Below are 13330 nucleotides of genomic sequence, written 5' to 3' on the forward strand. Positions count from 1 at the left end.
TGCGGAGTGGGCTGTATAGAACACTACTATATAATGTGCTGCGTAGTGGGCTGTATAGAACACTACTGTATAATGTGCTGCGTAGTGGGCTGTATAGAACACTACTATATAATGTGCTGCGTAGTGGGCTGTATAGAACACTACTGTATAATGTGCTGCGTAGTGGGCTGTATAGAACACTACTATATAATGTGCTGTGTAGTGTACTAAGTAGTATGCTGGGTGATAGTGTTCCCTTACCCTGTCCTCCAGCCTGGCAACCTGTTCCCTGTAGAAGGCATCCTGTTTCTTCAGTTCCTGGTCTCTGAGCTCCAGCTGCTTGGCCTACACACACGAAAGAGAGAGGAGAGAAGAGAGAGGAGAGAGATCAGAGGAGAGAGGAGGAGAGAAAGGAGAGCGAGAGGAGAGAAGAGAGATCAGAGGAGAGAGGAGAGAGAGAAGAGGAGAGAGAGGGGAGAGGAGAGAGATCAGAGGAGAGAGGAGAGAGAAGAGGAGAGAGAGAAGAGGAGAGAAGAGGAGAGAGAGGGGAGAGGAGAGAGAGAAGAGGAGAGAGAGAAGAGGAGAGAGAGAAGAGGAGAGAGAGGGGAGAGGAGAGAGAGAAGAGGAGAGAGAGGGGAGAGGAGAGAGAGAAGAGGAGAGAGGAGGAGAGAGAAGAGAGGAGACATTACTAGAGCATTCAGTCAACCATGGACACAGAAGAGACACAGGACACACTCGGGATAACTCAGTCAACAGCAGTTACAGGGGATACAGAACACAAAAAATGGACAACACACTTTCCATTACCAGAGCCATGAGTGGATGTGGACGTGGGGTATTGGGGCATGGGTTATTGGGAAGTGATGGGGGATGCCAAGAGACAGCCTTCTCACTCATTGCCTTCTGCTACTTTCAAGGACATCGGTGTGTGTGTGTGTGTGTGTGTGTGTGTGTGTGTGTGTGTGTGTGTGTGTGTGTGTGTGTGTGTGTAGCCACACTGCAGTCTGACAGGGGAGATAGCATCAGACCAGGACAATGGAAGGCCTGCTCTCTTTATTTATGACCCTGTGATACCAGTACTGCTCTTTTCTACAGTGACCTTCAATAAACACCCATCTGACTCCAGCTGATCTCCCCTATGATACAAGACTGTCAGCTCTGAGGAAATCAACCTCAAAGCCTACACAAGACCCTATACAGAGGGAGAGAGAGAGAGAGAGAGAAAGATGGGGTGCGAGAGAGAGAGAGAGAGAGAGAGAGATGGGGTGCGACAGAGAGAGATGGGGGGGGCGAGCGAGAGAGAGATGGGGGGGCGAGCGAGAGAGCGAGATGGTGTGCAAGAGAGAAAGCGAGATGGGGAGCGAGAGAGAAAGCGAGATGGGGAGCGAGAGAGAGAGCGAGATGGGGAGCGAGAGAGAGAGCGAGATGGGGAGCGAGAGAGAGAGCGAGATGGGGAGCGAGAGAGAGAGCGAGATGGGAGGCGAGAGAGAGAGCGAGATGGGAGGCGAGAGAGAGAGCGAGATGGGAGGCGAGAGAGAGAGCGAGATGGGAGGCGAGAGAGAGAGCGAGATGGGAGGCGAGAGAGAGAGCGAGAGAGAGCGAGAGATGGGGAGCTCCGCGCTCCAGTCTTACCTTCCGTGTAATCTCCTGAAGACAGGAAGCATTTAAAGAGAACGAGAGGAAGAGAGAAAGAAAGGCAGAGAGCAGAGTGCTGATAAAATATTCAAAATGACATTTCAACTTGTGTAGTATTCAAAAACTGGGAGTGACTGACCGCCACAACGCTTTATGCTTGAGCAAACACAAACTCATGTTTACTCACTCGCTCTCCATCTTTCACACATAGATGTAGGATCTTAATTTGATCTATAGTCTCAGCTAAAATAATCCTTATGAACGTTTAGTCCATAATGTTGCTTGATTGGTGGTTAGGCTATTAGCTGGACAAAAGTAGGCTCCATGAAAAGTGCAATACTGTTAATATAACTAAAGTGTGTTAGTGTGGGTTTTCAGTTAAAGCTGCAATAAGTAACTTTTCCTGTCTACACCAGGGTATTCAACACTTACCCTACGAGGGTTGGAGCCTGCTGCTTTTCTATTCTATCTGGTCATTCATTCCACACTACTGGTATCCCAGCTCTAAAATCAGTCCCTGATGAGAGGGAAACAATAAAAAAATGCAATGGAACTGACTTCTAAAGTTGAGTTTGAGAGCTCTACACTATACTTGCTCGTTTTGTCACAAACTGAACTTAGGCGTACTATGAGAATTTTGGCAACCAGGAAATGGCGGAGCAATTTCTGCATAGAGCATCTTTAATTTATGGAAATCACGAAACTCATCTGCATTTCCTGCAAATTCTCAGCAACAAGAGTGATTCAATTAAGATCCTACATCTATATACACATTCAAATCCACATTGAACACACACACACACACACACACATTCCTCCTTCACAATTCTCCACTGTAACCATCACCAGCCCTGAGGTCAAGTCAAAGCCATTATAACCACTGTACCTATTGAATCCTGTTGTAAAGGCGACAGCTACTATTCTACTGAGGGCAGTTGTGAAGGCGACAGCTACTATTCTACTGAGGGCCTTTGTGAAGGCGACAGCTACTATTCTACTGAGGGCCGTTGTGAAGACGACAGCTACTATTCTACTGAGGGCCGTTGTGAAGGCGACAGCTACTATTCTACTGAGGGCCGTTGTGAGGCTCAGGGTCAGTCAGAATTCCATTGCATATTATTTTTTTTAATTTTTTTTTATTTAACCAGGTAGGCAAGTTGAGAACACATTCTCATTTACAATTACGACCTGGCCAAGATGAAGCAAAGCAGTTCGACACATACAACAACACAGAGTTACACATGGAGTAAAACAAACATACAGTCAATAATACAGTAGAAAAATAAGTCTACACGCAAGTGAGGTGAGATAAGGGAGGTAAAGGCAAAAAAAAGGCCATGGTGGCGAAGTAAATACAATATAGCAAGTAAAACACTGGAATGGTTGATTTGCAGTGGAAGAATGTGCAAAGTAGAGATAGAAATAATGGGGTGCAAAAAAGCAAAATAAATAAATACAGTAGGGAAAGAGGTAGTTGTTTGGGCTAAATTATAGATGGGCTATGTACAGGTGCAGTAATCTATGAGCTGCTCTGACAGCTGGTGCTTAAAGCTAGTGAGGGAGATAAGTGTTTCCAGTTTCAGAGATTTTTGTAGTTCGTTCCAGTCATTGGCAGCAGAGAACTGGAAGGAGAGGCGGCCAAAGGAGGAATTGGATTTGGGGGTAACCAGAGAGATATACCTGCTGGAGCGCGTGCTACAGGTGGGTGCTGCTATGGTGACCAGCGAGCTGAGATAAGGGGGGACTTTACCTAGCAGGGTCTTGTAGATGACCTGGAGCCAGTGGGTTTGGCGACGAGTATGAAGCGAGGGCCAGCCAACGAGAGCATACACGTCGCAGTGGTGGGTAGATATTAGATATTATTATAGTGAAGCCACAGTCTCAATAGCCTATATGGGACCTATTCTGACTGACTAAAATACAGAGTGACTTTACTGACTAACGGACTTGACTGACAGACTAGCAGACACGACTGACTAACTGACTTGAAAGACATACAGACTAACTGAACTAAATTGACTGACAGAAAGACTGACCTAAGTTGACTGACAGAAAGATTGAACTAAATTGACTGACTGACTGAGCTGTGCAATGCGTGACTGTCAGAAGACGTGCTCCATGAAATGTAATAGTGTACTGGGCAGCCCAAACGGTGACCTGTGTGCCAAAACACTGTCTCCCTTCCACAGCTCAATCAAGCTTGAGACATCTGAGAGGGGCGGGTAGGACTTTGTATCACCATGATTACAGATGGAGAAAGACAAAAGAAACACACACGCCCAGACACAAACATGGCTCAGACACGTCAACACACAAACTGATCCCAAACACACACACAGCACACACCCAGCAGAGCAGCTGTGCTCACAGAGTGGGTAGAGAGAAATGCGTAGTAAAAGGGACATTAAAAAAGGGAAGCAGTGACAGAAATGTGTCCAGGGACTTTGTTTTTCTTCTCTGTGTGTGTGATCGTGTAGCAGGTGTTAAGAGTTTCTCTTTGGACTACAGTAGTTCATATGGCCTAATTCAGACAACACACACACAGTCAGGATTACTTCCCACTGATTAACCCCATTCAGTGGCCCTAAAGATAATCTAATCATACTAAAGCCCAAACAATGGGACAGACTTCCATGACCACCGATCCCCTTTTGTTCCTCTAATGAAAAGGCTGTAGGGGGGAGAGAGAGGGGGGTGAAGTGGAGAAAGAAAGAAAATGGAAGCAAACTTGAAAAAGGGAAGAGAGAGGGAGAATGAAAAGGTTGGATAAAAGGTGATTTATCATAGTGAGCTGTCAGGCTGGCCACCGGTCCTCTGACATGTGGCCCTCATAGTGAGCCGTCAGGCTGGCCACCGTTTCTCTGACATGTGGCCCACATAGAGAGCCGTCAGGCTGGCCACCGCTCCTCTGACATGTGGCCCACATAGAGAGCCGTCAGGCTGGCCACCGCTCCTCTGACATGTGGCCTGGCCCTCATAGTGAGCCTTCAGGCTGGCCACCGCTCCTCTGACATGTGGCCCACATAGAGAGCCGTCAGGCTGGCCACCGCTCCTCTGACATGTGGCCTGGCCCTCATAGTGAGCCGTCAGGCTGGCCACCGCTCCTCTGACATGTGGCCCACATAGAGAGCCGTCAGGCTGGCCACCGCTCCTCTGACATGTGGCACGGCCCTCATAGTGAGCCGTCAGGCTGGCCACCGCTCCTCTGACATGTGGCCCGGCCCTCATAGTGAGCCGTCAGGCTGGCCACCGCTCCTCTGACATGTGGCCCACATAGAGAGCCGTCCGGCTGGCCACCATTCCTCTGACATGTGGCCCGGCCCTCATAGTGAGCCGTCAGGCTGGCCACCGTTCCTCTGACATGTGGCACTCAGGAGGGACAGAGAAAGAGAGGAAGTTGTGAGAACCAAGAGAGCAAGAGAGAGAAAGAAATAAAGAGAGAGAAAAGTAAAGACCAAGAGGCACTAAAATAGACATATCCTCTCATGTTTGGGACCATGTCCAGGGCTGATTTCCCAAAAGCATTGTAGCACTAAAATCCTCTTAATTACTAAACTAAATGGATGAAAGGTGATCTAGGTGCTATGATGCGTTTGGGAAACCAGCCCTGGACATGACACCAAAGTAAAGGTACTGTAGTTACACAAACTGTTCTCATACTGTCTGCATCTGGCTGACAGAGCAGGCCTTAGAGACCCTATCGTCAGATTAAACATCGTTTAGGGGGCTGAACGTCTCGCTGAATATCAATTAGCTGCCGGCGAATAAATAAGAGGCAGCCATGTTTTTTAATTAGCAGAGTGCTGCAGTTTGGCTGCTGTGTGAAGGGGGCAAAAATGCAAACAGTGTGTGTGTGTGTGTGTGTGTGTGTGTGTGTGTGTGTGTGTGTGTGTGTGTGTGTGTGTGTGTGTGTCACAAGCACAATGTGCTGTGTCAGGAGCCGACTTTCATTCCAACTCCCTCACTCTTTAAAGACTTCTAAAGGAAGGTAAAGAGCGGAAATAAAAATAACTGCCGCATTGAGAGCTGAGAGCATTAGGGAACGTGATGATGGAGACCTGCATTACCTCATAAGCATCTACACACAATTTCTAGTCAGGATTCATACGCTCTCCCAACTTTTGCACACGCTGAAAGATAACTCACTCGGTTTAGCTACAATTACAGAACTAATTAACATATCGCTTTGATGACAGCCTTGTATATGAGGGCATTGCAAACAAAGCACACTAAATTGGAACCACTTCTTCCACAACCTTCTCTCAGTCTTTGACCACTGCTGAGCCTGTCTATGACTGGCCCCATCCCTCACTACATCATAATCAATGCTCTCTCACTCAGGCAGCCCATCTAAATGACCGGTACAACACACAGGTCAGAGTTGCACGGTGGGGCCCATACATCACGGAGCTGCTTGACAGGGCCCGGTGACAAACTAATTCTGATGCAGTGCCCTGTCCGCTCCAGCAGGCAAAGGGTCAGGGGTCAGGCCAATGTGACCGCTGGCTGGTGTCAATTGGCTGAGGAACAGAGGTGGTGTGAGGGAAGTGAGAGATGGAGGGAGGAGAGGGACAGGGAGAGATTGAGAGAGAGAGGGGGGGAGAGAAAAAGAGAGGGTGTCCAGTGCAGGTCAATGAATATGGATGAACATGGCAGAAAGAGGTGAATTTGGGTTGTCAAATTTGGACGAGGTGAATATTTGAAGACTAGTCAATCAATAACAAACGAGCAGTGCCGGCAAACAACTTCACTACCACACACACACTTCATTCACCATGCACAGATATGCATACACACACACTTCATTCACCATGCACAGATATGCACACACACACTTTCCCACACTCCATTCACTAGACATCCACCCACCCACCCACATACAACCTCCTAAACCCAATACACCACATCACCCACCACCATCTTTAATGGCATCATCCACAGATCAAATCAACATGATGGCAGAGGATACGATGTCTCTCTTACTGGCAGCATTACAGCAACATATTACACTGAGTGGCTCTTAAACATCAGGAGAGAGCAGCCCTTCTGTTAGGAGTCCATTGACTCTCCCCACTAAAGTCATTCTACCACCTTGCTAATTAGACTTAAGAGGCAGAGTTCTACAGAGGAGCGGTGAAGTTCATCACCAGCTATTACTCTCTCTAGGACAGGTTATATAGGACACCTATAATGATGGCAGATATACGATGGCCAGTAATCAACGGAAACTCCCTTTGCCCCTCAGCCCACACACACAAAGGAGAGTTGCAAGCACGCCACGGATGCCGCACACACACACACACTTGAACGTCATCGAGGTGTGGCTGAGACCCACAGGCCTAAGTGTCTGTCCCACCGTGTGTGTCTGTCTGGAGCAGTGAGTAATGGATAAGGATGCCTCTGGAGGTCAAAGGGCAGACCTGGGCAGGACAGAGGGCGTGTGTGCTTTTGTGTGTGTGCTTGTTTAAGGACAGTGAATAAAAATGAACTTTCGCTCCTCAGTCACTAGCTCAATGGCTGTGAGTAGAGCTCACATTAGGTCTGGTCTACAGCAGCTGTCCTTAAATCACTGATGGGGGCTGATAGAAAGATGTTACCCCCCGGCCTTGCCCCCTGGTCTCTCACCTAGACCCTGCTGCCCCTAGTGTCTCACTATGTGACATTAAGATCAATACAGACCACAGGAGGCTGCGGAGGGGAGAACAGCTCATAATAAAAGATAGCAAAGCACATTCAAGCACATTCAAATGGAATGTGTTTCATATACAGTACCAGTCAAAAGTTTGGAAACGCTTACTCTTTCAAGGGTTTTTCTTTATTTTTACTGTTTTCAACATTGGAGAATATTAGTGAAGACAAAGCTGTCAAGGCAAAGGGTGGCTACTTTGAAGTAGTAAAATATATTTGGATTTGTTTAACACTTTTTTTGGTTACTACATGATTCTAAGTGTTATTTGATAGTGTTGATGTCTTCACTATTATTCTATAATGCAGAAAATAGTAAGAATAAAGACATTTTTAAAGAGAAATATGTGCCTTGGTATTGATAGAGGACTACTTTAGGGTGCTTTTCAGCAAGATGCCATGTTCCTAATGAACACCATAACTAAAACGTCTAGGCTAGTTAGGAACATAACTCAATTCATTTCCATCCATTTGGAACACTTTAAGGAATATCACTGAACTGCTCATGCTTGGTAAAATGATCAATATTACATTGATTCATTAGCTGATCAGCCGCTCGTGTTGTAAACCGACTGATTGATAATCCTGATTGATAATCCTGACTGATAATCCTGACTGATAATCCTGCGTTTGAGTTGCCTTCATCTCCGTCTCGGCTCCCCAGGGGCTTGTGGAAAGGGGGGGACTTCAGGAGGATCCCACCAATCTGTCCCTTTCAGCAGGTGCTAGTGTCTGAGGAGGCCCTGGTCGTTCATTACCTCCATGGTCCTGATGTGTGGACAACAACCACACAAAGACCAAACTAGGGCCAGGGCTATAAGGAGCCATCCACAACAATGGGGAGAAAAAGACACTAGGGATACAGAGTGGTGGGGAGGCAGAGAACTCCCCGGGTGCGTCTCAAATGGCAGCTCATCCATGAAAAAGTACACTACTTTGGACCTGAGCCCTAGTGCAAAATGTAGGGAATAGGGTGCCATTTGGGACGCAGGCCTTGACCTGAGTGTAGAGGACACACTGTGTGACGTGAAGGAACAGGTTTACTGCCTTCAGGAGGAGAGATTCCCCAGGGGGACTGGGAACAACAGAAAGAAAGAGGGGGGAAACAATCTGCAGAGGGTCAAAGTGATGCAGTGAGGGAAGACAATGGAAGGGGTTGACAGAGAAAGAAAAAAAGAGAGAAAGAGAAAAACAAATGGATGCCCTCAGGATGTGCTGGTGACATTGGGACCTCACGCTGGTGCTGCCGACGCAGCGGCTGGCTGACCGCTACAATAGACCTCCGCTGGCTGACCGCTACAATAGACCTCCGCTGGCTGGCTGACTGGACGCTACAATAGACCTCCGCTGGCTGACTGACTGGACGCTACAATAGACCTCCGCTGGCTGACTGACTGGACACTACAATAGACCTCCGCTGGCTGACTGACTGGACGCTACAATAGACCTCCGCTGGCTGACTGACTGGACGCTACAATAGACCTCCGCTGGCTGACTGACTGGACGCTACAATAGACCTCCGCTGGCTGACTGACTGGACGCTACAATAGACCTCCGCTGACTGGACGCTACAATAGACCTCCGCTGACTGGACGCTACAATAGACCTCCGCTGGCTGGCTGACTGGACGCTACAATAGACCTCCGCTGGCTGACTGCTTCAATAGACCTCCGCTGGCTGACTGGACGCTACAATAGACATCCGCTGGCTGGCTGACTGGACGCTACAATAGACCTCCGCTGGCTGACCGCTACAATAGACCTCCGCTGGCTGACTGGACACTACAATAGACCTCCGCTGGCTGACTGGACGCTACAATAGACCTCCGCTGGCTGGCTGACTGGACGCTACAATAGACCTCCGCTGGCTGGCTGACTGGACGCTACAATAGACCTCCGCTGGCTGGCTGACTGGACGCTACAATAGACCTCCGCTGGCTGGCTGACTGGACGCTACAATAGACCTCCGCTGGCTGGCTGACTGGACGCTACAATAGACCTCCGCTGGCTGACTGACTGGACGCTACAATAGACCTCCGCTGGCTGACTGACTGGACGCTACAATAGACCTCCGCTGGCTGACTGACTGGACGCTACAATAGACCTCCGCTGGCTGACTGGACGCTACAATAGACCTCCGCTGGCTGACTGGACGCTACAATAGACCTCCGCTGGCTGGCTGACTGGACGCTACAATAGACCTCCGCTGGCTGACCGCTACAATAGACCTCCGCTGGCTGACTGGACACTACAATAGACCTCCGCTGGCTGACTGGACGCTACAATAGACCTCCGCTGGCTGGCTGACTGGACGCTACAATAGACCTCCGCTGGCTGGCTGACTGGACGCTACAATAGACCTCCGCTGGCTGGCTGACTGGACGCTACAATAGACCTCCGCTGGCTGGCTGACTGGACGCTACAATAGACCTCCGCTGGCTGACTGACTGGACGCTACAATAGACCTCCGCTGGCTGACTGACTGGACGCTACAATAGACCTCCGCTGGCTGACTGACTGGACGCTACAATAGACCTCCGCTGGCTGACTGGACGCTACAATAGACCTCGGCTGGCTGACTGGACGCTACAATAGACCTCCGCTGGCTGGCTGACTGGACGCTACAATAGACCTCCGCTGGCTGGCTGACTGGACGCTACAATAGACCTCCGCTGGCTGACTGACTGGACGCTACAATAGACCTCCGCTGGCTGACTGACTGGACGCTACAATAGACCTCCGCTGGCTGACTGACTGGACGCTACAATAGACCTCCGCTGGCTGACTGACTGGACGCTACAATAGACCTCCGCTGGCTGACTGACTGGACGCTACAATAGACCTCCGCTGGCTGACTGACTGGACGCTACAATAGACCTCCGCTGGCTGGCTGACTGGACGCTACAATAGACCTCCGCTGGCTGGCTGACTGGACGCTACAATAGACCTCCGCTGGCTGGCTGACTGGACGCTACAATAGACCTCCGCTGACTAGCTGACTGGCCGCTACAATAGACCTCCGCTGGCTGGCTGACTGGACGCTACAATAGACCTCCGCTGGCTGGCTGACTGGACGCTACAATAGACCTCCGCTGGCCGGCCGTTACAATAGACCTCCGCTGGCTGGCTGGCAGGCCGCTACAATAGACCTACGCTGGCTGGCTGGCCGGCCGGCCGCTTCAATAGACCTCCACTGGCTGCTTCAATAGACCTCCACTGGCTGATGTCGTAGAAATATTGGTCCAATAATATTTCTCAGATACTGGAACTTGTGAATTCAAAGAGACTTTATTACAAAGTAACAAGCCGAGCTGGTCCATGGATCAACTGTCTTCCCAGCCTCGGCACACTCCTTTTATACAGTTTCCATCCTTACAACACATACAGTTACTCCTCCTTATGTTAATGGTCAATTATATTTGGCTTCGCACCACTATTGTTCTCACACCCCAAGTTCTTCTTTGAGGCAGGCTTTTTCCCCGCCTCTATAAATCACTGAACCGATTATATTTGTGGCGCAACTGACAGTTTGGTTAAAAAAATTATAGGGGCCTCTACCAGGCTGCAGTCACAAGTAAATTCATTATATAGATTATATCAGCACCCACCAGGCTATAGTCATAAGTACATTAATTTTTATGACATTTCTTATCCAGGCATGCATCTGGATTACAATGTGTGTCTATTTCTTTTGTATATTGGCTTTTGTTATGCTATACAGGTGTGGTTACAGGTTCCTTTAAAGCTTTTAATGATTCTGTTTCATTACATTATTACTTCACAATATGCTACTGAAAAATCACCATACTGACCGCTTCTATAGACCTCCACTGTCTGGCTGACTGCTTCAATAGACCTCCACTGGCTGGCTGACTGCTTCAATAGACCTCCACTGGCTGGCTGACTGCTACAATAGACCTCCACTGGCTGGCTGACTGCCTGCTTCAATAGACCTCCACTGGCTGGCTGACTGCCTGCTTCAATAGACCTCCACTGGCTGGCTGACTGCTTCAATAGACCTCCACTGGCTGGCTGACTGCTTCAATAGACCTCCACTGGCTGGCTGACTGCTACAATAGACCTCCACTGGCTGGCTGACTGCTTCAATAGACCTCCACTGGCTGGCTGACTGGACGCTACAATAGACCTCCGCTGGCTGGCTGACTGGCCGCTACAATAGACCTCCGCTGACTAGCTGACTGCTTCTATAGACCTCCACTGGCTGGCTGACTGCTACAATAGACCTCCACTGGCTGGCTGACTGCTACAATAGACCTCCACTGGCTGGCTGACTGCTTCAATAGACCTCCACTGGCTGGCTGACTGCTTCAATAGACCTCCACTGGCTGGCTGACTGCTACAATAGACCTCCACTGGCTGGCTGACTGCCTGCTTCAATAGACCTCCACTGGCTGGCTGACTGCTACAATAGACCTCCACTGGCTGGCTGACTGCTTCAATAGACCTCCACTGGCTGGCTGACTGGACGCTACAATAGACCTCCGCTGGCTGGCTGACTGGCCGCTACAATAGACCTCCGCTGACTAGCTGACTGCTTCTATAGACCTCCACTGGCTGGCTGACTGCTACAATAGACCTCCACTGGCTGGCTGACTGCTACAATAGACCTCCACTGGCTGGCTGACTGCTTCAATAGACCTCCACTGGCTGGCTGACTGCTTCAATAGACCTCCACTGGCTGGCTGACTGCTTCAATAGACCTCCACTTTCACTTTCTTACTCGCTTGCTGTGTGTTCATCCACGTTACTTATTCACCTCTGGTTTCCCTCCCTTCTACATCTGTCCATTCTCCTCCCATCCATCACTCAATACCTCAGCACTTCCTCACCCTCTCCATATGGTTCCAATACCTCTGGTGTACACCCTGCAACCTCCACATAACTCTCTCCCTCTCTCCCCTTAAAAAGATCTAGTGTCATTAGCTAGGCCAACTGTTCACTTCCAAACAGACTCATTAATATGATTTATCCTGCAGTTAAACCATGAGGGAGAAGGAAAAAACAAGCTAACAAACAAGCCCGGAGAGTGCGGAGCGAACGCTGGTCGCCTGGGTGTACGAGGGAGTTCACTGCGCAACACACACACTTAACACTAACAGAACAGTGACCCATCTGGCCCACTAGACTTCTCACTCCTGCTCGCTTCCCTAACCTTCGGACACTCAACAGCTAGACAATTAAGGAGCGGCGGGCAATGTCTCATGGGGCTTGCAGCAATTATCAGAGCAGTTTAATAACCACGCTGTTACTCTGTGCCATTAATCTGCCAAGAGAATTTTAGATTCTTCTAATGTAAAACACCAAAAAAAGACAACGTATAACAAAACAAAAAGGTGAGGAAAAATATTCATACACCATCTGTTTCCAGATCCCTCTTGAGCAAGGCTGATTCTGATTCCATCTCAGCTTTAGAAACTTTTACAATAACTAGCGTTTCAAAAATACTTCAACATCACCCGCACCGCAGCCGCCCGTTGCTTCTGAGGCTGTAAATTGACTTTACAAGCTCTCTGTCAGAAAGCAGCTTTCCTGACACCTGCATTCATCCATCAATCCCAGCCAGCCATAGATCAGCTGCCCGCTTTCTGGCAGCCAGCCATGCCAATTAGCTGCTGGGGTGAGGCAGCCGCGCCCGCCACTGCCCGTGCCAGCCACAGGTCCTGCCAATTAGGTCTGACCTCTGTCTGACCAAATACTGGCGCTGACACATTGGCACCGTGTGTGGGCATCACAGTCTGGATGTCTAGATGGACCAGGGCACAGTGGGCAGTAAGTAATGGCTAGTCAACAGGCACTCCCAGAGAGAGAATGTGGCGCACACACACACACACACACACACACACACACACACACACACACACACACACACACACACACACACACACACACACACACACACACACACACACACACACACACACACACACACACACACACACACACACACACACACACACACACACACACCAGGGATTCATATCCTTTGATTGGATGTCAGGTGCCTAATAGCG

At 49.2% G+C, this 13330-nt stretch overlaps 1 protein-coding gene across 1 annotated transcript in view; it reads right to left on the reverse strand.

The window, feature by feature from the left end:
* Positions 1-207: 207 nt before the first annotated feature.
* LOC120042737 (protein FraH-like) overlaps positions 208-13330 on the reverse strand; it is a gene marked incomplete at its 3' end in the record, with an annotated part of 60225 nt that continues 47102 nt past the window's right edge. The window contains exon 6 of the mRNA XM_038987535.1: positions 208-324. Coding sequence (XP_038843463.1) covers positions 208-324 — 117 coding nt within the window. The remainder of the gene's footprint in view (positions 325-13330) is intronic.

This window comes from Salvelinus namaycush, unplaced genomic scaffold, assembly GCF_016432855.1.
Source record: "Salvelinus namaycush isolate Seneca unplaced genomic scaffold, SaNama_1.0 Scaffold763, whole genome shotgun sequence".
NCBI classification, from domain to species: domain Eukaryota; kingdom Metazoa; phylum Chordata; class Actinopteri; order Salmoniformes; family Salmonidae; genus Salvelinus; species Salvelinus namaycush.